Source organism: Echeneis naucrates, chromosome 14 (genome assembly GCF_900963305.1).
Source record: "Echeneis naucrates chromosome 14, fEcheNa1.1, whole genome shotgun sequence".
NCBI lineage: Eukaryota > Metazoa > Chordata > Actinopteri > Carangiformes > Echeneidae > Echeneis > Echeneis naucrates.
In genome coordinates, this window is record NC_042524.1 from 11,217,566 (window position 1) to 11,245,010 (window position 27,445).

Consider the following 27,445-nt stretch of genomic DNA (forward strand, 5'->3'; position numbering starts at 1 on the left):
TTAAAAACCTTTTCAACACAATTCTATAATTCAAAAACAATGATGAATCCATTATCTTCACCTCTTACCCAAGCTGGAGCCAATCCCAGCTGACACTGGGCGAGGGCAGGGTCCGTCCTGGGCCTGTCACCAGTCTACAACAGGACCAACATTCAGAGACAAACAGCTCATCTCTATAGGCACTTTAGCATCAGCGAGTTAACCTGAATGCATTTCTTTGGACAGTGGGAGGAAGCTACCCACACAGATGGTGGGAGAACTGACAAACTGCAGCCAAACGCAATAATCCACAAATGCGAAAACCATTTTGAACAGATAAGTAATAAATAATATAAAGTGTAAAAAAACAACAACATGAGACATGAGAAATCAATGTTGCAACCCAGTTTGCAAATGTTTATGTCTGTTTTATAATCCTCAAAAATATTAATATCTATAATCTCTCTTTTATAGTGTGACTATAGTGCAGTCATACTTGAAGAGTGCTTCAAGAGTGCTTACAGGCAATGTATTTAATTGTTTAAGTTATTGTTTCAAATAATTATACTAAAGTCTCAGGGAAAACATCCAATTGATCCTCTGGCTCAGTTGTCATGAAAGGAGAAGAAACCCTCTATGTCTGATTCCACAAGAGATCATAGTTCTGGGAATGCAATCAATAATTTAAACAACTTGTATCTTTGAGTAAATCACAGCACCTCCCTATTTTGGGAAATGAGGCAAATGCCTGTACTTTGTCCTGGTTTCATAATGACATTTGTTTGTTGATTGCTATTCATGCAACAAGTGGATAAAAGTTCTTCTGTGTGTGTGTGTGTGTGTGTGTGTGTGCGCATGCGTGGTCTTGTGCATTCATTGACCAGTAATTATTTGTCATGTAGTTAATAAATACTAGGATGCTTCTTATAAGTCCATCCCCTCTCTGTTTGCCATTTCAACGTAAATATTGGGCTCTTGCAAAGCACTCTAATTTTTTACAGTATACCAAGTTTATGCTCAAACATGGGATTTTCTGTCACCTGGAGCTGGTTTGGTGTCCTTTTAGTTGTCCTCTGCATGGGTAAAACTTTTAACTTTTTTACGTTTGTGTGGTTTGTTTTTTTTTTACTTTGGATACACTGTGTAAAATGTATTTATATTTACTTGATAAGTTAGGATTTGGGTTTTGTTTTTTGTTTATATAAATTACAACTTTACGACAGATAATTTCATAACAAAAATATTGAGCTTTTCAGGACAGACCTTTTTAGCCATAATCTTTTACTCAGCTGATTAAAACATTTCTGCTGGGTGACAAATCTTGATGCTCATGCCCGACTTTGTTTTCAGGAGGTGAAGTTTGGTGTGATTGCACCGAGGAGGGTATGGAAATTCAAGGTGGCAACTACTTTTTGACAAAACAACTGCGGAGTGGCAGCGTATTGGTCTACAACTGTTCTGACAACTATTTTCCATACCCACATTTAACCCGCACTTGCCAGCTTGATGGCACCTGGAGACCGCCACCCTTAGTCTATCCACCTCAGAAATGCAAGAGTAAGTTATGGGATGTTTCCCAACATGCCCGATGCTGCCTATTCTACAGAAAAGCTCAGGTGCTTCTGTTTTGCAGTGGTTGAGTGCCCAGACCCAAATGTGCTAGAATATGGAGACGTCAACCCTCCTCAGAGAAAGTACTATGTGGGGAATGTGACCACGTATGAGTGCTACTCTGGATACACACTGCGAGGCTCAGGCAGCCGTGTTTGTTTATCAAGTGGAAAATGGAACGGATCCTTTCCCATCTGTAGCCGTGACTGTAAGTCTCGAACATTATTAACATTTCTTTATTGCTTTCTTTTGTCTTTCAGATTTAGGACACCCTCCTTTGCAACTAACTCCTGTTTGTAAGAATTCTGATTTTGTTCTTTGCTACCACAGCAGGAGATGCATGTCTTGATCCTGGTATTCCACCTGGTGCCTCAAGAAAAGGAAACACATTTGGAATTGGTGATTCAGTGACATACTCTTGTAATGGCAAGTGGCTGTTTCTGGTGGGGTCAAAGGAAAGAGTGTGTCAAGAGAACGGCCAGTGGACTGGCCGTGCACCGGAATGTTACTGTAAGACAAACCTACAGACACTGCTAACATTGTTCTTTCACTTCATCAAAGTCATGTAAAAAGTGTACTGGGAGCCAAAGCCCTGGCCCTGAAAAAGGTCAGTTATGCTGCAACACTCATTGCAACACAAGCAATGAGTTGATATCAACTAGCAAGCACTTGATTATTGGGAGAAAACCCAAATTAACGACACTCCAGCCTATATTTACACACAGACAGACCTAGGCATGGCGCTGCTGATAAAGGGTGACACAGTTTTGGTCGGACTTTGAACTTAAACAAGCAGCTGATGTGCTTTCATGCAGGGGCAAGCAGCGCGTCGTCATATGTTAAATGTGAATGCATTTTCTGACCACTGAATGAGCTAGCAATTTTTGCCCTCCCCTGTTAATTGATCAGGTGCATCAGATTTTAAGCAGAACTGGGCAAATAAAAACTATATTTTTATTTGCAAGGCAAAATCAATATTGAAATTCCTTCCTTCTCCCTTCAGTCTATAGCCTTTCTAAATGTAGCCTAAATACATCCCAGTGTCCCTTTGAACACTAAAGGAATGTTATTGTCTGCCACGGCTATATTTACAATGTTACATAGTAACAACTAGGATTTCTCTCTTTAGTGCATGTTTATTTAACTTTGTGGTAATGAACAACTCTATTACACACATTGTATTTTGCCGTATTTTCATTTTTTCATTTATTTTAATTTTTGCTTGTAAAATATCACCAGACAGCACTTGCTCCTCTGTACCTCATTGCTCATCTGCTTTTTGGTGAAATGGTAGTAAAATACTGAATCTACATTCAATATTTTACTACTAAACTTCTAACTACTAACTAAACTGGAACATAAGAGTTGGTCTCATCAGACTGGTATCAATGGGGTAGTGATACCAACGTTGCTGTGGGTAATACCAATATTAGGACCGATCAGGCACCACGTAGCTGAATAAAGGGTTCTAATGAAGTGAAAAGCACCAATGTGCTTGGATTTTGCTTTTTTCAGACAAACACACCTATGACACGGCAGAGGAAGCTTCAGCAGCATTTGGCAGTGCAATGAAAGATACCCTCTTCACTTTAGAAACCTCCAGTAAGTTCCAGGAATGGCTGAATGGCCATTTTTGCCATCAGGCTGCGGCCTGTTGTTGGGCAACTAGGAATTTATTACATTAAAAACAAATAAGTGATGACTCAGTCATTGGTAACATCATTTATGTTTAGACATAGATCAATGAATTTGAATCTGGTTTATATTATGCCAAGCTAACTAATAGCATTTGTCATGCCTTATTCAGATGTTACACAGGCAGGGAAAACAATCAGGATCTCAAAAGGTGGGATACTTGACATCTATATCGCTGTGGATATTTCTGAGAGCATAGACGAAGAAGAAATCAAAGCAGCAACAGACGCAGTCATAAGCCTTGTTGAAACGGTAAGAAACTGACCACTCTCCTCTTGATTAAACAGTGAGTGAAAACATCAGGGATAGAGTTTAGGAAGTACTGCAAACTACACTGTCCTGGGATTTGAGACCCACATTATTATCATATTGCTGATTGTGAACATAGTGCAAAATATGCAGATAAAATTATATATTGCCGATGATGCTTGTGAGCAATAAATCTGCTGAGTTGTTGAAACAACAACAACTAGGGTGACACATTTAATCAGTCAGAATTTTTTGTGCAATCAAATAAAAATGTGATTTTATTAATGTAAGATTTTGTATTGGGCATGGCAGTGGACACTAACAACCTAGAACAGCAAAAGTCTCCTTTTTCAGTTTTCCCTTTTTGCCCTGTCTTGAATATTCAATTGAATTTTCACAGCTCCCAACATTCTGTTGTATATTTTTACACAAGTAATGAATCTTTGGTTGCATTTGGCACTCTTTGAGTATTCAGATATCAATAACAAAGTCTTTGATTTGATTAGATTTTTTTTTTTTTAATTTTTGCATTTTCCTTATGTAGCTGCATACGTACAAAGACATGCATTTTCTCCCAAAAACGATACCAGTAAAATCAAAAAGCATACTAAAAAAAGAGAACAAGAGAAAAAACATGAAGAGCACAGCGGCCTGTCCATTGCAGCCCCCTATTTATTGTGTGAAAGGCAATTTTGACTATCAGTACTGATCCGTATGTCATAATTTATCATATGTTGTGTGTAAACTGACATATGACGGACTCTACATTATGTGGCACAGATTGAGAAGAACATTTGGCACACCGTACACACAACATGAACAGATCCAATCTCATCCCATTTGGCTGACAGAAAAACAGCCCATTAGAACTGAATTTCACCGTGAATCATACATCATAATTTTGACTGATGCTTTTTGGCAAGAGTCTCTTGGCTTGTTATCAATGCACACTATGCAATACTCTGTCTGCTGATAAATCGATCAATAACTCAACAAAACACCAACCATAAGCAATTGGATACATGGAGAAGTGTTACATTCACAGTCAGCCCCACAAATTTACACATGTTCACTAAGTTTTGTCAAAAATTCAATCGAACATCCTCCACCTTATATTTAACTAATTGGTGTTATACGCCCACAGATTTCCTCCTTTGATGTCTCCCCAAACTATGAAATCTTCCTTTTCTCTTCTGAAATAATTCCAATTGTCAACATTCTTGATTTTCTGAATGGGAGTATTGAGCCAATTGAAATCCAGAGACAACTGGACCAATTCAACCCATCCGGTAAGTCAAATGGATCAGAGATGATGTTGGAAATGTTGTTTGAATACACATCCTGATTCTAAGGTCATGCTTCACTGTGTGTTTGGACTCAACAGACTACAACACTGCTGGAACAAATCTGAAAGCCACCTTTGAGAGATTTTTGGACCAAATGAGTTTCATTCAGGAGCGAACTGGAGCAGAGGCATTTAAGGAACATCGTCACGTTATCATTCTATTTACAGACGGTAACTTCAGCCACAAGAAAGCTGTTTTCTGAATGCATCTTTTAGCCTGTTTTGTCCGTGTTGTATACCATTTTAACACACTTGTTTTTTACCATTGCAGGAGCTTATAATATGGGTGGTTCACCTGACCTCACATTGCAAAAAATAAAGAACTTGGTATATATGAACCATATTGATGGAAGTGGGCCTAATCCAAGAGAAGAATATCTTGGTGAGTTTTATTTCTAATTTGGTGTGCAGATGTCTTTTGCGATATTAATATAAAATATTTAGACATTTGTATTTTGTCATTACTTGGCTTCCTCCTTCCACATGCTACATTATTAGTATCATTATTGAGCTATTGTACAGTAATGACAAGCAGAAGCTTGAGCAGTTGAATGCTGTAATGCAACAGAGATTGAGTTATCACTTTGTTTCAATCTTTTACAGACATTTATGTTTTTGCCATTGGAAATGAGATTTTTGATGATGACCTGCAGGCCCTCACTGTAGGGGTTGGTGGCAAACATTACTTCAGAATGGAAGCCATCGAGGTTTTGCAAAGTACCTTTGATGAAATGATTGGTAAGGCATGTATGAATATGAAGACAAAATGCCAATTGAATCTGGGAACATATTTGCACAAATTCTAGTTTTAGTTCAGTCATTCTGCTAACTTTGACAATTGTTTTTATCTCCACCTTCGAAACTAACACACAGGAGATATAGATCATAACTGGAAAGCAAAACACAGTTCTCTTATTTCCTAAAGTGCTTGAGAGCAGGCGGGATCATCACTCTTGGCCTTATTGTGTATATGATACATAATCCAACACCACTGATGGACAATTAGGCTTCAGAAGTTTCTTATTGGATCACATTCATTATATATATTTACAGGCATCATATGTCAGTCTACATCAAGATACATCAAGGGAATGGGTTATTAAAAAGTACAAACATACACAGTCACGTACACATTGTCAGGGCTGGGATAGTTAAGCCTTCCTTTCAAGGAACCTTTATGATAACAAAGGTTTTTCTTTAAAATGTCATTGCAATAAAAATGTCTGACTGAAATATTTGAAATCTTTTTATCACTCGAAAAAAGCCTTTGCTGAATTAGTTTACGTAGTTTATGTGCCTTTACTCTACACGTGTATAACCATGAATGCTTTTGCATTCATACACATGACCAAGATTCAATTAGTAGATTCTTTTTCTTTCAGATGAAGGAGATCTGAAGGGTCTCTGTGGTCTTCACAAAGCAGATGACTTAGAGGACTCCAAGAGGAAAATGTATCCATGGTGGGCATATGTTGCGGTCAAGGTAAATGAATCAATGTGAATAATTCCTAAAAAAATTTTTAAATAAATCTAAATAATCTAAAATCACAATACTTGACAGGATGATTCTGAAATGAAAATGGCGAACGTCCTCACTCCTTTTCCTTAACCACAAACGTTATTAACATTTTCTTCTGCTTTTAATTCTGAAATATCGCACTTAATGGCAATACAATGGATTCAGAAGGAGGACTAATTTCTGCCACCATGCCACACTCTCCTTGTTATTTGGTTATTTGCTTTACCAGATTTTGTGCTGAGAAACAACAGAAAAACAGTTTTCTGCATCTGTGTGTTACATGACAACTAAACTACATATTTATTTTACCATTTTAAACTCAAGCAAGACACACAAACATTTAAATGCCTCGGCTCTCTGGTGACACCGAGGTACATTTTGACTGCTGCTCACTGCTTCAAAGATAATAGTGTACCTGACGACGTCACAGTAGACCTGGATGATAACACCGGTGACAAAGGTAATGATAACTTGTTACTAAAGGTTTGTAAAGTCTCTTCTGGCATTCTAGACACCCTAATAAGTGTAACAGTATTAATTAGGTTTCTTGCTTTAAAAATGGATATTTATAGGAATCAAAGTCAGAACCTATACTGAATTTTTTTATGGTCAATATAGTCAAGTAACTGATGTACGTATATAAAATGTATATAAAATCCTCGCGATGATGTTACTTATAATACTAACAATTTGTATTGTTGGTTTTACAGGAAAAAAGGTTGTTGATATAATCATACACGACAAATATAATATCAGAGGGAGAGAGGATCAGGGCGTAAAAGAGTTTTATGACTATGATGTCGCACTCGTCCAACTGGAGCGTGACATTGAAATCTCCAAACAAGCTCGGTAAGAACCCACAAGGCCCACAATTTAAGAGTTTTTACTTTCCTGTGTCACAAGTTCTTTATATAGAGTATCATCCTTGTCATGTCATATTGTTTTTGGTATCTCAATCAGACCTATTTGCATTCCGTGCACTGAGGAAACCAACATTGCCTTAAAACTGCCTAGGAAGGCTGCCTGTTCAGAGCAAGGTATGGTAATGCTACCAGCATACTGTAACACAGTTTGGTTCGTTCATTCATTCGTTATCTGCCACTTATCCATTTCCGAGTCGTGGGGGGTGCTGGAGCCAATCCCAGCTCACACTGGGTGAGGACGGGGTCACCCTGGACAGGTCAACCAGTCCATCACAGGGCCAACACACAGAGACAGACAGAGACCAACAACCACTCACACTCACACACACACTCCCCATGCAATCATGGGGAGAACATGCAAACTCCACACAGAAAGGCCCCAGGCTGGGGACCAAACCATTTCATAAGTTGATTATTTATATGACCATAGTACTGATGCAGTTTAGAATCACAGTGATGGGAAAATGACCAGTGGGTCTTTGCAGACAGTATCCTTCACCCTTCTCGCCTCCAGCAGCCCATGAAAGCACAACCTGTCAGTGGAAGACCTATGGCAAATTTTAGCTTAGAAGTTAATTAAGCTTTTAAGCTACCAGTATTTGTTTTAGAACAAAAATGTAATAAAATGTTCATTAGCTCAATGATAGGGTTGCAATATTATTTAAAAAATAATGTTATGAAAGATGAGCCATTTATATATATGGTATTGGTGTTAGTGGTTCAGTTGGTTCACAGTTGCTTTCGACAGGTTTTGCCAATCATCACTTGTCTCATTAGTTGCTCTTTCGGCTTAAATTTAGATTTTTTGATTTTTCCCACATTTTTGTGGGTTAATATGTTGTGAAAGAAATCCTACTTTAAAATTTTAAAGCAATTTACTTGAACTCTCTTGGGTCTACATAAACGTGGATGCATGTTTTATAGCTCATATAGTTCAGAATCAATATTAAATGAGCTTTTGAAATGTATTTTATCATATTGTCACTCCATGAATTAGACATACACATCTAAAATATATTTATTTATCATTAAAAGGAACAATGCCCTTTTAAATTTGTTTTGGCATGTAATTAAGCATTTATTAATTGTTAATCTACTGCTTAGAAATGCTAATTTGGTGGCCGTGTTTTTTGACATAAAATATATCTTTTTTTTGTGTGTGTGTGGGTGTTTTCTAACTACAGAGAAGCTTTTGTTGAAAGATCGTCACGAATTGCTCCATTTCCTGAGCAAGGGAAAACGCGAGCTTGTCGAAAAAGATGCCCACGTGAAGCTTGGTGATGCTGTGAGTTTCAAATGATGTTGTTTTGTCACTGCTTCGTTTACTTGATTTTAAAAACCTGGAAAGTCACTTTGAACCACTCACCAACGCAGAGACAGTCTTGCATCGAGCATGCACTAGAGGCAGAAAATATAATAACAACAAAAGATCCTGAGGTTGCTGTGACTGAGAACTTCCTGTGCAGTGGTGGAGCCAATATTCATCATATAAGTAGTATAGCATGTAAAGGTATGTATTCTGTATTTCATGTATGAAAATAATTTCCCTATCTGAGGATAGTTTTGTCATTTCACTGTCATACAAACAGCAACTTTAAACTGCATTCAGACAGATCACTTTTTGTGTTGTTTCAGGTATGTTAAGAAAAATCCATTTTAATTTACAACATATTTAACTTTTTCAACCTCAGCTTTCTGGTGACATGTATGTTTCTTATTATGGAGGAATTTTCGTCTTAGTATTAACAGAAGAGCATTTATAAAGGATATCTATCTATTTATTGTTGTGTTCATACAAATAATATTAAGAAGTCTACCTGCATAATTTTTTGGAACAGGGGACTCAGGAGGTGCTGTTTTCAAGAACTACAAACGTCGCACTGTACAGGTAAAGTTATTCTTTTCCATGCATCCAGCATCATGTCATAAATCACCACCATCTCTTGGTAAAATATATGAATGAGATCATGTAATTTAACCTTTTGTGTGGTCGGTGATGTTATGATGTCTTTCACAGATTGCTGTGGTCAGCTGGGGATCCAAGTTCATGTGTTCAGGAGGAGGTGCAAAGAACTCCGATGCAAACTCCAGAGATTTTTTTATTAATCTTTTCAAGGTTGTGCCTTTCCTCAAATCCACTATCGGAAATTCCGCAGATGAAGGCATTACATCGCTTACATTTTTGGACTAAAGTTTACAGGTGTTTAATGAATATCAAGACAATGTATTAACATCCTGTAATATATATATATTTGCCATTTCAGTGATATTATGTGATATGATTTATTAATTCATCCAACAGTAATTCAGCTAGTTTTGTAGAGTTGTGAGTAAAAAAGTGATACAAATTAAAATATAATAATACTTTAAGCGTCATTTTCATTGGTTAACTGGCTTGTAAAGAAATTAATGAATCAGTATTAAACTGGGTCTACATTTCTTTTTGAGGAGCCACTGATCCAAAAATGTAAAAAGCTGGGTTCATCCTGGCCTAATCTATCCACTGTTTGTATTGGTAGCTGTGTAGTGAATACTGCTGACTGTCATTACCCAGAGAACAACAAACAGACAATTGTCTTTTGTTTTGTGTAATTTTGTATTTATCGGGTAAAAAAAAAACAAAATTTCTGCCTCCGTGCCCTTTGCTAACCCCTAACCCCAACACTTGGTCATTGTATAATACATGTTAATAACACAATGATGAAACAGATAAAGCAATGTTGCAAATTGCTCATTGTTAACTTTATTTTTAATAGAAGAATTTATGGCCCTTCATGGGATGCTGTTTATCCATGGTTACCAATCTTCTGAAGTCTTTTCCAAACCTGCATAAAACATGAATGCCTAAAAGAATTATCACAGCACTGAAAAGGTTTCATCAAAACTCTTTTATGGATGCTCAGCTCTGCTGGTAGAGCCATCCAGCTCTTTCTGAGGTCAGTGACTTGGGGCTCCTTTCCAGCTCTCTTTGCAGGCTTACGCAATGCGGACCCTCAGTTTGGCAGAATGCCACCTCAGATCATTTAAACTGAATTTAATGTAAAGTTAAGCTCTTTTTTTGGATACATAATTACATTTTTTCTTTTTTTTTCTGGCCTTGAAATGGAAATGAACTGAGTTTGTCATTCAATTCTTTGGTTTTACAGCCCACAAACAAACCAGGCCATTGCATTACAAATGATTTGTTGTGGTCGAAGCCAGTTTATGGCTTCCAAATCATGTTATTTCACTGTCTAACTATGATCTGTTGACCATTATGTTGTCAGGCTTTGCCGCAGTGAAAATTTACATTGAACAATTCTCTTTACTAATGCATATTGGCTAAATGTCCAACATCGGAGTGCAGAGGGGGATTTTCTTCCTCAAAGTTTGGTTTCTCTGACATGGAGACTCTGTGTATGTGTGTTTGTTGGGTTTGTGATGTACTGACTTCCAATGGGAACATCCATCTGCTTTCCCTTTAACAAAAGGAGATAGAGGGAGGGGATCATTGGGAAAAGGAAGGGGGGCTGTGACAATAGCAGACAGACTGCGAGAGGAGGGCCAAATGGGAGAGGCTTAATTGAATGAAACTCTTTCCTGGTATCAGATACTGTAAACAAGGAGGAAATTTAAAACAAGGTTCATTCCTTATTGAATCTCCCCGGCGAGCTCGAGAACCTCTCTGTCTTATATCATTCAGACTTTTACCTGCTAAAACTAACTTCTCGTATTCTATCCTCAATTTAAACAAAACTGATTGAAATCAATGACCGTTAGCAGTCTCTCTTATGGCAGCATGTATTAGGACAGTATATTCATGGCAGCTCGACTCCCCTCCCTCCCTCCCTATCCAATGCTCGCACACACAGCATATTCCTGATGAAGCATCCTATAGTTTAAACTGTCTCTCTGTAAGTCTTAAATCAACCTTATGGGCCATTTTAGAAATTACTACCATTAGGAAATGCACACATACGCTTTTCCCCCATTTGTGCTCAGAAAAGCAGGTCACACTCAGAGGCAGCTACAATTTCTGCTGATCTCAAAGCTTGAATATAAGATTATAGATGGCCAGTTTAGTGATCCCTCATCACTAAACTGTAATGTCAGATATTCATCTGGATAATTTGACATGTGTCCAAGCTGAGTTTGAGAAATGAATGACGAGTCTATCTTTTCCTGTTTATTTCTTACCAAAGCTGGGTTAGAGGAATAATATCACACATCTGTATAGTAAATATGAAGCTGTCATGAGCAAACTTAAAATGTTTGGAATGCGGAACAGGATAAACTTCAACATGTTTACCGGCAGCTTTAGATGTGTGTCTAACAGCTGTTCTGTTTTACTGCCTCGTAACTCCATGTTAAACTGGCCTGCATGCTGCAGCTAAAACTAATGAAACTGGCACAGACAAAAACAGAGAAATGATGACAAACCTAGACAGTTACCAAATGATCTGTAAATGTTCCGATTCTTTTGTTAATATAGGCATCTGTTACCCGCAATGTTGGGCTGGAGTTAAATACTCACATAAAAATGTAACATTAAAAATATTAACAGAGTGATGTCAGGCTCCAATTTTGGGGAGATGCTCATGTGTTCACACCAAAAAATATATACTGGAATGTTTTTTCAATCATAGTATCATAGTATCATGGCAAGCATCCGTGTCAATTTGTATTGTATCTAAATCTGTTTTCGTTTTTTTTATCTTTCCAGTTTATTGCAACTACATTCCTGACCTATAAACCTTTAACAGTCATGAATTACACTTTTTAATCGCAGCATATTATAGAGGATAATTGTAACATAGAAAATCCCCTGAAAACAATTTGATTGCTGGTTAGATTTCTTGCACTTCTTCGCTCTTGGCCACGTTCTTGTCATTAGTTTGAGCAGGTGACGCCCTGGTTGGTAAAGGGTGATGTCTTGACCAAATGAAGGATATTAGCTGAGCTTTTAAGACTATCCATTTGTGAACTTTGTATTTAATTTGTTTAAGATTTTAGAAAAATACACCGTATACACATAAGTATACATTGTCAGATGCGTCAGCACCCTTTCTTGCTTTGCACTGAAACCCAATAAGCTAAAATTTCAGCAAGACTGACTGAAGGGAAATATTGTAACACATACCTGGTCTTATTAGAGGAGATCATTTTCATGTAACACTTTTGTAATGATAATAACCAAACCCAAAGTAATAAAGGAAGGAGTGAAATCTGCCTCTTGTCAGCGTTTACAATGAGAAGCACTTGCATGATTAGATGTCTCGTGATCGATGCGGCCCCTTCTACCAATCATTAAGACTGCTCTTAACAGATTACAGCCCCCTCCTAAACACGCAGCCTTTTCTCCTCCTCCTCTTCCTGCTCCTCCTTCTGTTTCACATACTCTCTTTTTCAGAGCAGAAGACTTGCTTCTTGACCACTTCTTTAGCTTTCTGACTGATTTTGAGCATTTTCAGCACCTGAAAACACAGCTGGCCTCATGCAGTTGAGTTTATCTGGTTTCTAATGACCAGATGAACAGCCAGCGGCATGAAAAAGAACAAAGAATGATGGTGAATTGGTGACTACAGCTGACAAAGATGAATCTGCTAGCAATCTTCTGCCACTTGCTGCTATTATTTTTTGATCCATCTACAGCAACAAGCCTCATCACAGGTAAGTCTGCAAAAACACAAATGGAGAAAACAAAGCTCAACACAGTATTACTCTCTTCACTCACTTGTGGATCTGCCTTTGGTTTCTGATGTGCTGCCATCCTCATTCTGTACTGGATGTTTGGCTCTTGAAGCGGATATATTTGAAGCCAGAGGTAGGCAACAAACTATTCCCAAAATACAGTTTTACTAAGAGTTCTGCAAAAGTGTATAGTAAAACTTAAACGGTCAATGATAGACATATAATTGACATCTCATAGCCAGCACTCTAACAGACTATTTGTGAAAAAAAACAAAAAACCTCTCCCTGCACATGTGCAACGTGTAATGAGGTGAATATGTGTGTGCAGGTCAACGTGTGTGCAAAACAGGAAAAGGGAGGCCGTGTTACAAGCTGGCCTATTTCTCTGAGTTCCGGCGGAAGCTGAACTTTGTGGAGGCAGAGCTGGCCTGCAGACGGGACGGAGGGCAGCTGCTCAGCGTGGAATCTGCGTCCGAGCAGAAGATTATAGAGCAGCTCATCAAAGAGCTCCGCCCCACTGATGGAGACTTCTGGATCGGTCTCCGCCGTAGCCATGGTGATGAGGACATCAGCTCAGACTGCCCCTCACAGTATTACTGGGTGGACGGCAGCAAGTCTACATTTAGGTTGGCCAAAAGTTGCTTTTTTGTTTGTTTGTTTTAAAAAAATCAGGTTTGGCCACTCTTGTTGTCAGGAATCTGAATAATGATTTTAATTTCCTGTTCTGGTTGTGTTTCTCTCATGATTGTATTAATAATAGGTTGAGAGAAATGACACTGGTTACCAACATACTTTCTTACTTACAACATTTTTAATGAAACAGAAGTTTTTAATATTGTTGGCCTCTACCAATATTCGTTTGGAGAGCTTTGAAAAAAATCTGATATTGTAGACCATATTAAATACATAATCATAGTACTTTTTTTTTTAATTAGCATCCTTTGACCAAACCTCCAACATATTTTGGCAATTCTGGCCTACAGGTTTCATTACTTTTCAGTCATTATGCAGATACAGATATTTCCATCATAAAACGAAATTTCCCAAAAACATTACGATGACGAAGCCAAATTCCAAAAACTGACAGGCCTACTGAAACCAGCTCTCAGTTCGCGACAGTCTCTGATTCATGTAATTTTTTGGTCTAACGCAGTATTCTTATTTATCCATTTACTGGTTTATTTAGTCATTTTGTAATGTGAAGTACATTTGTTTTTTTGGGGGGGTTTTTTTTGTTTTGTTTTGTTTTGTTTTTGTTGTTTTCTTTTTACATTTGAGAGTAAAAATTTTGGAAAAAATATCCGTTAAGAAAGCATCAAAAACAGTTGATTGTGTGCTTTTGTGTGTCTGATTTTTGTGTTGAAGGAACTGGCACTGGGATGAGCCATCATGCGGCTATGAGGTGTGTGTTGTGATGTATCACCAGCCATCTGCACCCCCAGGTCTTGGGGGGCTCTACATGTTCCAGTGGAATGATGACAACTGCGAAACCAAGAACAACTTCATCTGCAAATACTCGGCAGGTACTGCTGCTAATTCAACTTTCTTTTAGCTCAACACTACTCGAAGACTGTTGACTGTGATTTATATTATCCTCAGAAAATCTGCTGGAACCTTCCCCTTCTCCCAACTCTTCTCAAACAGGTAAAAATGTGCTCATGATGACTGATCAAAAATAAAGAAAGTGAGACAGTCAGATGGATTATGGACGTCTTTCTTTGCAGATGTCCCATCTGTGGTGCCGTGGAACACAAATGACAAGAAGGACAAGAATACAGGTTGACTGAAGCAAAAAATAATACAGAACTTTTCACCTTTTTCTGCAGAGAGGAATATATTCTCCCTCTGAAGCTTTTATATGCAACTGTTGACACAAAATCACTAAATCTGGATTTCTGTTGCAGCTCTGAATTTGATTTACATCATCCTTCCCACTATCCCCCTGATACTGCTGCTGCTGACAGTGACTGGAGTCTGCTGCTTCAAACTGCTTGTCAGACGGTGAGGATGAAAAGCAATAGCAAATGCTAATGATAATAAAGACCCTTTAACCTTAAAAATAAAAGTTTCAGACATGGCCTGCAGTGAGCCTTACTCCATTATAATGTCCATAAGGTGCCATTTAGTTCAGTTTAGTTCATTACTAGGCATTTCAGCTCTGAGCCTATACATTTACTTTGTTTCATATTAGTGGTATTATAAGTACTATCTCGCCATTTAGGACTGTCTATTAGCTACATCATATCACTGATTCGAACATTTCCATTTTATTTTTATTAAATACAAAAAAGGATGTGTTAGATCGGCTGTCACAATTGGTCTGGTTTTATTCTATGATTACTTTCTGACTTCCCTTTTTTATTGATTTATTGACTTTTTTTTTTTTTTTTTTGTAAGTCAATAAAGTAAAGTAAGTAAGTAAATAGTAAGTAAATAGTAAATTTTTTGAGAACAACTGAAGCTATTGATGTAATGATGCAAATTAATGTTTGAGGCAGTAAAACTAAAGAAACATAGGATGTGTTTGAAAAAAAAAACACATGAGCAAGTGTTGAGTGCATTGAAGGACAGCAAGTAAACCTGTGGTAAGTGGTGCAAGTGATGTTTTGAACTTTTTGGATAATAAGGGAGGTAAATGCCACCAAGGAATGATCTTATACATCTTTATCTACTATCTAAATTTAGGATGTACTCCCTAAGACAAAGATATGTTTGTTGATATGTTGTATGTTTAGGTATTACACTTTGTTAATGACTGACGTGATTTCTTATTTCTGATTTTCTGTGAATAACACAGGAAGAGAAAACAGCACAAATCTGAAGTTTGCGAAACAGACGCGGGTATCTGCCACAGCCCGTCCCCAAATGAAGTCTACAATGTCATTCGCTCCCAGAAGGATGATGACCTGGTTGCAGCTCGTCCACATACCAAAAACACCTCCTTCCTATGTTCCTCCCCTGACACACCGACAGGTGACTATGACAACTTGGGGGGTCGGGACACAGAAAGTGGCTTTGTGACACTTGCCAGCACAGAGAGCTGCTTCCTGAACTTTGAACTGAATGACCTGAGCCTTGGTCGCCGTGGTACCCGTGACTTCTACGACGCCAGCTTGGGCTGCTCGGGAAAGAGGGAGTTGAACGACAGCAGTCTGAGACGCACCGAGTTTTACGACACAAGTTTAGGTCGTCGCACAACGAAGAGTGAGCACTTTGGCACGGGTATGTATGGGGACCATGGACTGTATGATGGAAGTATCAGAGGAGGGAGTGACGTTTATGATCCCAAACCGAGGCCTGGAGGTCACGCAGTGAAGGCCGACCTTTATCAGACCTACATCACCAATGGTAAAGAAGACACTTACCAAACAAACCTTGGGACCTACGGAAACCGAAAATCCTACCAGTTTAATCTGGATTCTTACAGAAATGGCATGAATTTTGATGGTGGAAGGCGATATTTTAATGAACAAGAGTGGATCAACAGAGAAAATTACTGACCGCTGGTTGCTCTTGTGTGTAGCATGGACAATGGCTAAAACAAAACTGTGCATGTATGAGGTTGTAATATTTGTTCAGTATGTTTCTGAAACATCAGTGAAAGTCAGGGCATGCACAAATATATTCTGTCACGATGTCTACAATCCACTATGAGACAGTTTGTTTGTGGTACTATTTAGTATTTTAGTTGAAGTTGTGTTATTTATTTATTTTTTTCTAAAGAACCACAAAGAAATCACACAGGAAACCTGGAGGTCCTCAGAAGTAGTTCAGGCTTTGGGAGGTAAAAAAAGGTCACCATCACTACTCAGGTCAAGATAAAACAAACACTGTCAGCATCCTGTTTGCATGGCCTTGTCATGCCTCCCCTGGCTGGTAGGGCAACTATGAACATGCTGAACTGTTATGCTTGCAATGCTGTGAAAATACTGGGTTATTTACACCCTGGTGTACCTGATAGTTACAGGCTAACTCCAAATAATTCAGAGTTTATTACTGCTTCAGGGAAATGACGTGCACATCCCCAATCAGTAGAAACAGCTTATCTGTGTCTATGTTGTGACATTAATGTCAAGAAAATGTCAAGAACTTGAACTGAATTTCGATAATACACTTGTTGCCTCATTTATTTTTCCTCCTTCTAAGTAAAGACTATTAAAAACAAAGCTTGTGAGACGAAAAGTTTCTCATGTAGTGAATTCAGCTTGAGTGCCTGCAGCCTGTCTACAGCAACGGCATGATATCAAAAACAATGAGAAAATATTGCATCATTATTATTTATTCAGAATGTATAATGCCTTGGCATCTCTTCTGTGAGAGCAGTTTGTATGTTTGTTACATAAAGAAACTCAAATAAAAAGAGATCACAATTAAATCAACCAGTCCGTGATGCAGTGATTTTACCTTTCTAATAAAAAAAGAATGATTGTATCTAGAGTCAAGACTTTATTAACCTTCCAACATAAATTAATAACATTCATCTCCACCACTCACATCCAACAGAACAGAAAGTTACAGTTCAAGTGCAGATGAGCAAACACTACAAGGTTTCTTAGGTTCATTATTTAGAAAATCCTTCAGGCCACATTTTCAAGTGAAAAAAAAAACAGAAAACAAAAAAACATTATTTGTATGAAACAGCCTGGCTAAATACATGTAAAATCTTGTAGTGTGCCTCCACTATAATACATTCAGTTACACTCAGTTACACACACGCACACTCGCGCGCGCACACACACACGCACACACACACACACACACACACACAAAGCAGTCCTTAAAGGGTCTGATATCTTTAAATGTTTCAAGGGAAAAATATGCATGCATACATGTCAAACAAACACACACAAATACCAGTTGTATTGAGGGGAGGTGATTGATTTCGGCCAGAATTTTGGGGCCAGATTCAAAGGTCAGCCATGGCTGCGCTTACGAGGCTGCTTTTGCCGGCGCGGTTTCAAGATGACGTACCGTCTGTAGGCGGTATGATGGTCTGAGATGAACGGTATGTAGAATGCTCTGAAGAGAGGAGATGATCTGAGAGAAAAAAGGTTCATTAAAAACTTTGACATCACATATCAAAAAGATACAGTTTATATTTTTTTATTTAAAGATTTGGAAGCCATGTCTGTTCTCTTTTTCTGTCAAAAACTTGTATACCTTGATGCTTGAAGGAAAGGTTTGTAGGCGATTACGTTCCATTCTTCTTTGTTGGCTGAATATCGTGGCTCAAGTGGCGCCTCTTCTTCTGTGTCCAGGTCTACTAAGTAGTGGCACTGCCTTAAGTCCACCTGTGCAAATTGGGAGATTTATACAGTAATACAAATGCTCTTAAGCCCATTCATGTGTAAATAAATGTGAAATCTAAATGTAAATCTTACTAAAGACTTACATATCTGGTTGGTTCCTCGAGGTTCTGATCATTCATATTGGATGGGATCATCTGCGTGGCCAAAGGCCCAGAAGCAAATGGCTGAGGCAGCTGCCCCTTAAACTCAGACTGAATGAAATGCAGTTGCCAGCTGGACATTAGAAATAACAATTGTCAGGAAGGTATGCAGTCTGACTCATTCTGATTTAAGTATACATTTGTATCTGGCATGACAAATTTAATATTGGCTTGGATACGTTTCAAAATCATGTCTGTCCATAAATAAGGAGAAGCACTGATACTTCAGACACAATATCCTGGATACTCACTTGTGAGGAAGTAGGAAGCTGCTGGGGAAGCGGTACCACTCTTTACCCACACACACACTGACAGGTCTGCCTTCAGGGACTGAGTGAAGAGTCGGATCCTTGGCAATGCGGTGAAATTCTGGGTAAAGGTCCAGGGGAGCATGGTAGCCTGTTGGCGGTTAAAGAAAATGTAACCTGATTCATCTTAAACTACTGTTTCTGTTGACAATGATTCTTGGGAGAACATGTGTCCACACACCTTTAAAAAGGGCCACAGAGCGTGACAGGGACAACACTGTGAAGACCACAACTGCGCTTAGAGCTAACCAGTTGGAGGAAACTGTGTAGTGCTCCAGTCGGTACCGTTGGAACAGGAAGTGGTAGCATTTCTGCAAGAAATAAAATCAAACTGTAAAAACTAATTTTGTATGACTAATTTTATCTGACTAAAATATACCTAAAACTAACAAAATCAACCTGGACTAATGTTTTACAATCAATGCCAAATTTTGAAAATGACAACCACACCTGTAGAGAGGAGAGGGCTACTGCCCCGCTGAGGCAGATAAGAGGGTAAATAGGAAAGAGAAAACGTTCTTCTTTATGTGCTCTGGTGAAGAAAACCAGCATCCACAGATACATGGGAGATAAAGTCAGCCAGTATGGACGGCCCAGGTTCTGCACTACAGACAACACACGTGCATAAGGACACATACTCACAAGAATGGCCACTTATTTTGATTAGCCCTCGTTTTTACAGCATTTTACTGTATATGCCAATAGTGAGTATGAGATAGCACCAGTGTGGCTGGGTACAGTTTTGAGTTTGGCATGAATAGGCAGTGAAAGAAACATTTCAATTCTCCCCCCCCGCGCACACACACACACAATTAATTAAAAAAATACAAATAATGATATGATAAATAATGTATGAAATTCTATAAAAGCACACACGGTCCTCACCATTGAACCTGTGTAGCAATGTCTCCATGAGAGCAGTGAGTGGCAAGGAAAGCAATGCTAAAGCAAACAGCAGATTGAAGTTTAGGATCCCATTTACAAAGTAGAAATGCCACGGCTCTGTACCTGAAAATGACACCGCAGAAAAGAGGGAGCATATTACAGCTCATGTCACTATAAAAACAGCCTAACTGTGTGGTTATTACACATTTAGTTTAAGGGAAAATCCACAGATTGTAATTTTAAAAATGGTTGTTTGCTACAGTTCATCTGAGATGAATGGGCACCATTGGGTCAGAATTCTGTTTTATGACTATTCTTTTGCCAATGTAATATAAAATTATAAATTTGTGTATTGTATATTACCATATAGATCAGGTCCATGTGGTGTGAAAACATTATACAACAGAATATTGAGTGGAGCAATGACCAATTTGCCATAAAAGAAAGAGTCCACTGCAACCAAGGGAACCTGAGAGAGACAGAGTGAATAGCATAAGAGGTGAATAGGCCAATTGTTTGTGAACATGTTCATTATTGTCTTGTATTATGTTTAGCTTGGTGAAGCTAAATGTAAATATCTCTTATATGATTGTATGCATCACACATAATGTAATATCCCATTATATTGTTATTAATGATTCGTTCTTCCACTAAGCCGAGTGCACATATTGCAGTTGTGACACCAAAGAAACTCATCTACATGCACATTTTCCCTGTAAAATGCAAATTTGAAACATAAATTATATATATATTTTAATAAAATAATCTCACCAGCAGTAGAAGCAGAGCAATGACTGACCAGGTGATAAAACCTTTCCACTGCCTCTTTAATACTAGCAGGTCGAAGGCGATCGGAACCCTGCAGAGAAAAACAACTAATGTAAAAATGGAAATTCATCTTAACAAGTCTGTCTGGGAAAAAGTATTACGTGACACCTGATATTTGATTTTGCAAGCCTACCCAATCAGGCCAGAGAATGGCCACCCGACGATGGCACCGGCAGCCACACCCAAAATGGCCAAAGGGGTTGAGTCCTGAAACCACCCTGTCATGGCAACCAGCGTTGTGTACATACAGAAAGATGAAGGCAAGAAAGCTAAGGCAGAAGGGGAAAAAAACAGAAGGATGATGCACAACTTCACAAAAGGGTTTGCTCAAAATTTTAGTTAGAATGATCAATCACTGATATTAAGGTGGATGTATGGTGGATGGTACAGTAGTCAATAAAAGAGATTAAATAAATACGTCTGACAAACCTGCAGATGAGCAGAACATTCCTGTGCTCAGGACAAGAAACGCCAACATCAGACGGCCAACATGTAAGCCAAACTTCTTACAAACTGCCCTGTGTCACCCACAAACACAAACAAACCAAATAATTCATCTCCATACCATACACTCTATATAATTGGTTCTTACAATGCCCACTTGCATTTAAGAGGAGTGTAAACTCACTTGTAGAAATATAGTTCACAGACACAGCAGGAGAATGCTAAGACACATCGCACAAAGTAGAACACCAAAACCTGCAACACAATCATACCACAAGTCTGAAACTGAAGTTATTGAACTAATTGAAAAACATATAATTCTTAAAAAGGAGTAGTTCTAATTCTATTCATCCTCTCAACAGAAGACACTGAACACAAAAGTGCACCTAAATGAGGCTTAAATGGTATGGTTACCTTGTTTGTTTGCAGAACATGGGCATGCAAACATGCTGGAAGAGCATGTAACCATAGGTAAGCATAAGATCTGATGGCGTACAATGGGGAATATTCCCATGTTTGCATTCCTGTGCCGTACAGCAGGTAGTGCATCTGTCAAAACAAACAGACAAGAGCGGTTTAAGAAAATGAGGCAGTAAATTGCTTGAGAATCAAATATACAGACATAGATGTTGGAAAATCCATTTACGGACCATTAATGACAGCAAATGGCACTGTAGGATTAGAGACAGAAGTGAGTTGTACTCACAGGCTCCCAGTAGTTGAAGGTCTCATCACAGTCAGAGATGTTGCTGAGTAAAGCTGCACAGAAACGTGCAGAGAGCAGGCATTTGAATGCAGTAGAACCTTCTGGAGCCCAGACTTGCCCCCCACGACTTATTGCCCTTTTACAAAAACACATACAATGGACAAATGCTGCTTTAATTGTTGTACATGATGTTGATGCTGCCTGAAGCAGATCTACTATGCACGGGTGTACCTGACTGATATTTTCTGTATTGATTCTTTTAATAAAACACTAACAAAGAAGTTTATATATTCCATATTAAAAGGAGTAAGCCTGTGGCTAGAACACAACATGACTAAGCTCATAACGAAAAAAAAAAAAAAAGTTGTAGTTAAAGGAGGTTGGAAAGGCCAATGAACCTCAATTGATTATTACTCTCGGGCATAGTTCATTATGCTCTCTTTCTCCCTCTACAAGTTTTAACCGAGTTAAATAGCTTTGATTTCATAGTTGTCGTTAGTGATTGTCCTTTTTTAAAATCAACTCATGAACCTCATTATTTGTAAATTACACAATCATCATGCAATACATATTATTGTTATTGTCATTACATAATTACTAATAGTAATAACATTTGCATGTATTACTTACTGAACAATAGTAAAATGATCTTTTCACGTTGTTTGTTTTCTTTGACACTATTGATGTGACTGACTTGATGTGTACTTCTTTTAGGAATTTAGAGTAAACACAAAAACTTGTGCACCAAAAAATGGACCAGACTCAGTGTTTAACTCCCTTACAAAAACTTTGCCCTGCCTAGGTGCCCTACAGATAATATCTAACTCAGCCAGTGAGCAATGATAGATAACATGTCATTGGGGTCATCAGGTGGGAACCTCCTTTCACCGCTGTTTTGTCTAGTTAGCCCCACAACACCTCCAGGAGGCTAGACAGTGATCACTGCTCCTCACACAAAGACAACTATCTCAAACAGCACTACTGTCAACTATTCTGACTGCACCAGTGAGAGTGTGGTGGGGATACAGACCCTGGTGCGGGTAGGGGACATGAAAGTATAGAGGGTGCAGGAGGTCGAGGACAAGCTACAATTTATATGAAAACATTGGTTTGCTGAGTTGAACTCGTCCATTCTTTCACCAGGAAATGATAAGATCCTCCACCAGAGTTGGTGCAGATGTGGACTTGTTCCGTCAGTAAATAGACTCTTAAGATTTCTGGTATATTCATATGGATATATGTGACCTCCTGTTCACTCCCATCAGCAGCTTAGTTAGATTAGTTTTAGATTAGACAGCGCTGACATGTTTTTATGACACGTCACCTTCCAACTGTCAACATTTCTCACCAAGGACTTTCAGCAACAACTCAAATACACCATATAATAATGATGTAAAATGAAGCCCCCCCCCACCGGCGCTGAGAAGGAGTTGCCCCGGTGGGGGCAGATAAAGTGAGTCCAGTGTTTTGACAGGAGGGAGAATGAATGAAGCTGACCAGCTCAGCTGCGCTGCCATGTTTATCCACACAAACGATGCAACACATGACCGGGATAAATACACAACCGCGAAGTCAATTTGTGTCTATTCGATGTAAAGTCCCGGGTCTGGAGCTTGTGAGGAGGACGTTTTCATTGAATGTTATCGGGTTGTTGGAGCCAAAACTTGCTGATCGTATCACAGCAGCTAGCCAGCTAGCTGCCCTGCTCTGACTGTCAAACCGGGGGATGGAGTATGTTGCACCGGCGAGTCTGCGCCTCTCCAGCGGGCTTGTACTCACTCTTGCCTCGACTCTGCGGTTTTACTATCATCGCAGCCTTTCTCCTCTCTCGGTGGCCGAGAGTCGCTGGGTACGTTCACGTTGTTTGCATCTTGTCTGCTGCCTCGTCTGGCTCGTTGCCGAAGCGCCTTGGCCGCCATGTTGGACAACGCAGCTGCTCCCGAGACAGACTTCGGTCATTTCCGTCACTTCCCGGCGAATGATAGTTATAATCAAACATGACGACAGTTTAAGAAATTCATGGGGTAAAGTTATCAGTGGGAACAGAAATGCAGAAATAAGCTTGTCACTTAATTTTTTTTGCATGAAAAAACAAACATGTACAAACATGTAATATGCGAAGGCCTAAAGCACCCACCCCACAAACAAAAAAACTAAACAAAACAAAACCAAACACTAAATATATTTTGACTGAATATTTTATGTTTGATAAGCAAGTGACTTGCTGCTGTTAAGTAACTCAAATGAAGTACTGACCTAACATCGAATATCTTAGTTTACCTGGACATATAAAACTAGGGTCATAATGCAAAATCATTCATCCCTACATATATTGTTTATTCTCAATTAATGTAAATGGTTAAAATTCCTTTGGAAAAAAGCTCTTTAGAAATGAATACAACTATATCCAGTCTCTCTCTGAACTCTGTATTTCTTCCCCTATAAGGAAACTTATCAAAATGCTTTGAATATATAACATCAAATGAATAAACCAGCTTTGGTTGCTATGACACTATTATAACTACTTCCATCCTTTGTCACATCATGGACTGCATACGAATATTACTGTTTACAATAATTCTTGACAGAGCACACATTCATATTAACTTGTTTATTGTGCGATAAACACAGACAGAAACACTGAATTCCAATCACATTTCAAAGACATACTACTTACAGTACCTCTACTATGTATAAACTGTTCAACTTAAGTTTTTTACATTATATGCTTTAAAACTTGGATCATTAAATTGTTCACCTGAGAGGTTGATAAATAGCTACCTGATGGTGACTTGTAACCGAGAGGAAAGCAAAGCCTCCAGGTGCTTGTGAAACTGGAGGGCTTGTGTGTGTGACAGAGCGTGTGTGTGTGAGTGGTATACAAGTCTGTAGCAGTAACTGGTCTGACTCAGGTCAGGATGTGAGAATGTGTCGATGAGTTTAACTTGCTCCACAGTCCCACGACTGGCCTCTCGGACCACAGCGTGGAACTTTTTCTCCTCCCATGTTGGCCCTGTCCAGAAGCTGATGTCAAAGCTGAAGTGCTCAGGGAACAAGGAAAATGGGCGGAAAGGGGTCCCAGGTGACGGTCGGTGTGCAAACTGTTTCAAAAAGCGTGGGTCATGTGACCATAGCAGCCGCCAGTCAGGGAGGGAGAAGAGGAGCACAGCCAAAAGGTCCAAATTTAGAGACACAGTGATGCTGATATGGCTGATATTGTCACTTGCATTACTTGCAAACACCTTACCGACCAAGCCCATTGGCTGTGCCATCAGATGCAGGCCTTCCTGTTCTGTAATCAAAGACACCCCATATGATGTGAGCAATGTTTCCAGCCTTTGTCCAATCAATCTGATTGGCTCACATCCTGAAGGAAAAACCGCTCTCAGGAGAAGCTCGTGAAAGACAGGCAGGGACCAGAGGCTGATGGGTACATTCTTGAAAACCAGGCCACTAATACCAGATAATAAGCTGGTTATACCATTACTGCTCCCACAGGTTTTCTCGTTTTCATCCTCTTCAGTTTCAACACTTTTATTATTATGCTCCATCTCCTTATGATCCCCTGTACTGTTGCACAATTCCTTTTTTATTAAAAGCTCTTCCATCTGAGGGAGCAATGATGGACGTAGCACATAAAGACCGCATTCTCCTTCTGGATCAATATCAAGAGAGCAAGCAGACCTTAAGCTCTCTGCTTTTTTGCTCCTTACCCTGTCCACTCTGTCTGTGGCAACAGATGTGGCTATTGGAGTCTCTTGTGTGTCTGTTCTTCCATTGTTGTCCAAACACATCAATTTATCTTTTCCTTTGCCTGCAGAGGTAGCAGTGTCACAGCTAAGGTCTTTTGGTAGTAGGTTAATCCAATACCAATGTGTACTGTCAACATCATGGCAGCACATCTGCAATTGTTTGACCGTGAGGAGGAAAGGAACAGTTTCTGTTGCCATGGTGACAGGCCACTTTTCTGCCAGTCCTTCGAGAAGGAAATCTTGCACCAATCTGACAGGGTGGACAGAACCTGAGCAGAGAAATCCCCTGATGATAAAGAGGAGATAATAACCATATGGTTATATAACTTTACTTGCATGGTAGCTTAGTACTGAAACATAAGTGCCTCTGTGTTACAGTACCTGAATATATAATCACTAAGCTCTGCTGGCATATTATATTGGACTCTCTCCGCTTCAATATCCTCCTCTACCTTGTGCATCCTACTAGAAGTGTAGGGGAGGCTCTGAGTAAACACGTGGACCAAAGCTTTCTCAACATGGAAGCCCTTATCCTGGCTCCTGCACAACAGCAGCATAATTGTTACACTCAATTTGCAAACACACACAAAGGAGGGGGGGTTAATTATAGTTGTACGCTGCAACACTCACCTTTGTTCCTTACCTGTATCCAGTGCACTTGTAGCTTTGGTATTTTTCACTTGCAAAAGGACGGATGTCACTGAGAATTAAATGTGCCTCTGCCGCCATGGCAGCAACCTGCCAGCTGTTGTGCCATTCTCGCCTCGGCTGGTCCGCTGGTGTCCCGCCCTGGCCATTGCATAAGGAAACATGAACCTCTCCATCCTCAGCCAACACTTTAATGCAACTGGAGGAACAGAAAAATGAAGGAGCACAATATTTATATGTCAAAGAAAATTGAGGATGGAAACATTTATAGTGGTACTAAGTGGATGTTTGTCTCAGTATAGCTAATGGATAGATGACCTTCCTATATATATGAAATATTATTATGTGATGAATTATAAAAATTTGACAAATGCTAAATACTGTCCAACCACAACCAACCAAAGATGAACCGTTCTCTCCTGAAAATAATACAGAATCCCTTTAAGTGCTCAATATTTGTAAAAATAGGTGTAATGGACACATTTCAATTGGGCAAAGGAAAACAAACTTGCTGTTGCTGAGCTAAACATTGATATAAAGTGTCAGAAATGAGAGGTTCACATAATATAGGACAAGAATAAGTATCCAACCTTGCAACAGCGTGAATTTTTAATAAACGTCACGTGCAGTTATACCTGTGGAAGAAGTTTTTGAGAAGTTCCCTGTTCTTTTTCACCCCACTCTTTCTGCCGCAGTGAGGAAAGTTGAAAAGCACACGGTCAAACAGGCGGCCCTGCAGAGACGCACATTCCGCCAGCTTTGTGCAGTCCACCCCGAAAAGCACACTTCCACCTAAATCCCCCCCGAAATGGATAAATAAATACAAGGGGGGAAAAGTGCAGTTGGGAGCAATGACTAATAAAAACACACATGTACCTGAGTCTCTGATGGCCTGCACGTTACCGGCTGCGCCCTCATGCCGCAGTGCCTCGTCCTCCGACTGCAGACAAGTGGCCGTGATGCTGGTGTCGCTTTGAGCGTATGACTTGCCGATGGATGCAGAAAAAGAGAAGTTTCCTTCTCCGACCAACAATACGGACCGTGAAGGAGGCATATTCAGCCAGAGGAGAAACTCGGTGTTATCCCAAAAAAGAAATCTGAATCCTCTTTTGAAGGGAATGGGAGAGAAAGGACGCGTCGGAGAGTGGTAACCTTCAAGCCTCTTCACGAACTTATTTATTCCTAGCAAACACCGGCCGGGTGCCGCGGCTCAGGCAGCTGTCGGCTGAATGTAACCGGTGAAGATATGGACTTTGCAGCCAGGTGAAGCCGTAGACCTTCTCCTGCTCTGAGGCGATGCGGCACTTGAAAGCCGATTAATATCATCTCACCTGGAGCTGCCTGCGTTGGGGGCTGTGCCACGCATACAGTGGTCCGACCTGAAACAAGACTTGTGGAACTTCGGCTCAACGTACCAGTGATGGTATAATCAGA

General features: G+C 39.4%; 4 protein-coding genes across 7 annotated transcripts; 2 read left to right on the forward strand and 2 right to left on the reverse strand.

The window, feature by feature from the left end:
* Window positions 1-1,002: 1,002 nt before the first annotated feature.
* Window positions 1,003-9,512, forward strand: cfbl (complement factor b, like). Its single transcript, XM_029519439.1, has 18 exons — window positions 1,003-1,060; window positions 1,330-1,536; window positions 1,613-1,798; window positions 1,921-2,100; window positions 3,106-3,192; window positions 3,398-3,537; window positions 4,679-4,823; window positions 4,919-5,050; window positions 5,151-5,261; window positions 5,483-5,617; window positions 6,262-6,362; window positions 6,723-6,849; window positions 7,109-7,247; window positions 7,359-7,435; window positions 8,506-8,606; window positions 8,696-8,831; window positions 9,160-9,209; window positions 9,339-9,512. The coding sequence occupies exons 1-18, from the start codon at window positions 1,003-1,005 to the stop codon at window positions 9,510-9,512; spliced, it is 2,286 nt and encodes a 761-aa protein (XP_029375299.1).
* Window positions 9,513-12,894: 3,382 nt separating this feature from the next.
* On the forward strand, window positions 12,895-16,491 carry layna (layilin a). Its single transcript, XM_029519809.1, has 8 exons — window positions 12,895-12,970; window positions 13,104-13,124; window positions 13,320-13,617; window positions 14,357-14,514; window positions 14,591-14,635; window positions 14,716-14,769; window positions 14,896-14,992; window positions 15,795-16,491. Exons 1-8 carry the CDS (start codon window positions 12,895-12,897, stop codon window positions 16,489-16,491), a joined length of 1,446 nt encoding a protein of 481 aa, XP_029375669.1.
* Window positions 16,492-17,296: 805 nt separating this feature from the next.
* alg9 (ALG9 alpha-1,2-mannosyltransferase) lies at window positions 17,297-23,536 on the reverse strand. The gene is made up of 15 exons (XM_029519193.1): window positions 23,391-23,536; window positions 21,612-21,747; window positions 21,320-21,454; window positions 21,090-21,160; window positions 20,891-20,979; window positions 20,595-20,730; window positions 20,405-20,492; window positions 19,997-20,102; window positions 19,634-19,756; window positions 19,199-19,353; window positions 18,930-19,059; window positions 18,692-18,839; window positions 18,384-18,513; window positions 18,152-18,282; window positions 17,297-18,028 (listed from the first exon to the last, which is right to left on the reverse strand). Exons 1-15 carry the CDS (start codon window positions 23,528-23,530, stop codon window positions 17,905-17,907), a joined length of 1,842 nt encoding a protein of 613 aa, XP_029375053.1. The 5' UTR covers window positions 23,531-23,536; the 3' UTR covers window positions 17,297-17,904.
* A 671-nt stretch (window positions 23,537-24,207) lies between these two features.
* fdxacb1 (ferredoxin-fold anticodon binding domain containing 1) lies at window positions 24,208-27,355 on the reverse strand. 4 transcript variants are annotated; one of them, XM_029519565.1, is made up of 5 exons: window positions 26,888-27,355; window positions 26,647-26,803; window positions 26,007-26,210; window positions 25,745-25,903; window positions 24,208-25,649 (listed from the first exon to the last, which is right to left on the reverse strand). In XM_029519565.1, the coding sequence occupies exons 1-5, from the start codon at window positions 27,063-27,065 to the stop codon at window positions 24,389-24,391; spliced, it is 1,959 nt and encodes a 652-aa protein (XP_029375425.1). In that variant the 5' UTR covers window positions 27,066-27,355; the 3' UTR covers window positions 24,208-24,388. The 4 variants fall into 4 exon arrangements, with proteins under 4 accessions (XP_029375425.1, XP_029375426.1, XP_029375427.1 ...); XM_029519566.1 differs by lacking the exon at window positions 26,647-26,803 and having other exon boundaries at window positions 26,888-26,977; XM_029519567.1 differs by lacking the exon at window positions 26,647-26,803 and having other exon boundaries at window positions 25,994-26,210; window positions 26,888-26,977.
* Between the last annotated feature and the right edge of the window lie 90 nt (window positions 27,356-27,445).

Excerpts from the sequence above, each read along its gene's own strand:
- cfbl (XM_029519439.1), top strand. The coding sequence starts at position 1,003 with ATGGGATTTTCTGTCACCTGGAGCTGGTTTGGTGTCCTTTTAGTTGTC. Across the intron at positions 3,538-4,678 it reads TCATAAGCCTTGTTGAAACG|ATTTCCTCCTTTGATGTCTC; the intron begins GTAAGAAACTGA and ends ATACGCCCACAG. Across the intron at positions 8,607-8,695 it reads ACGTGAAGCTTGGTGATGCT|AGACAGTCTTGCATCGAGCA; the intron begins GTGAGTTTCAAA and ends TCACCAACGCAG.
- layna (XM_029519809.1), top strand. The coding sequence starts at position 12,895 with ATGAATCTGCTAGCAATCTTCTGCCACTTGCTGCTATTATTTTTTGAT. Across the intron at positions 12,971-13,103 it reads AGCAACAAGCCTCATCACAG|CGGATATATTTGAAGCCAGA; the intron begins GTAAGTCTGCAA and ends TGGCTCTTGAAG. Across the intron at positions 14,770-14,895 it reads CAAGAAGGACAAGAATACAG|CTCTGAATTTGATTTACATC; the intron begins GTTGACTGAAGC and ends TTTCTGTTGCAG.
- alg9 (XM_029519193.1), bottom strand. The coding sequence starts at position 23,530 with ATGGCGGCCAAGGCGCTTCGGCAACGAGCCAGACGAGGCAGCAGACAA. Across the intron at positions 21,748-23,390 it reads ACCGCAGAGTCGAGGCAAGA|GGCAATAAGTCGTGGGGGGC; the intron begins GTGAGTACAAGC and ends TTTTTGTAAAAG. Across the intron at positions 18,840-18,929 it reads CTCTGTGGCCCTTTTTAAAG|GCTACCATGCTCCCCTGGAC; the intron begins GTGTGTGGACAC and ends AACCGCCAACAG.
- fdxacb1 (XM_029519565.1), bottom strand. The coding sequence starts at position 27,065 with ATGCCTCCTTCACGGTCCGTATTGTTGGTCGGAGAAGGAAACTTCTCT. Across the intron at positions 25,904-26,006 it reads TACAAGTGCACTGGATACAG|GAGCCAGGATAAGGGCTTCC; the intron begins GTAAGGAACAAA and ends GCTGTTGTGCAG. Across the intron at positions 25,650-25,744 it reads CTTAGTGATTATATATTCAG|GGGATTTCTCTGCTCAGGTT; the intron begins GTACTGTAACAC and ends CTTTATCATCAG.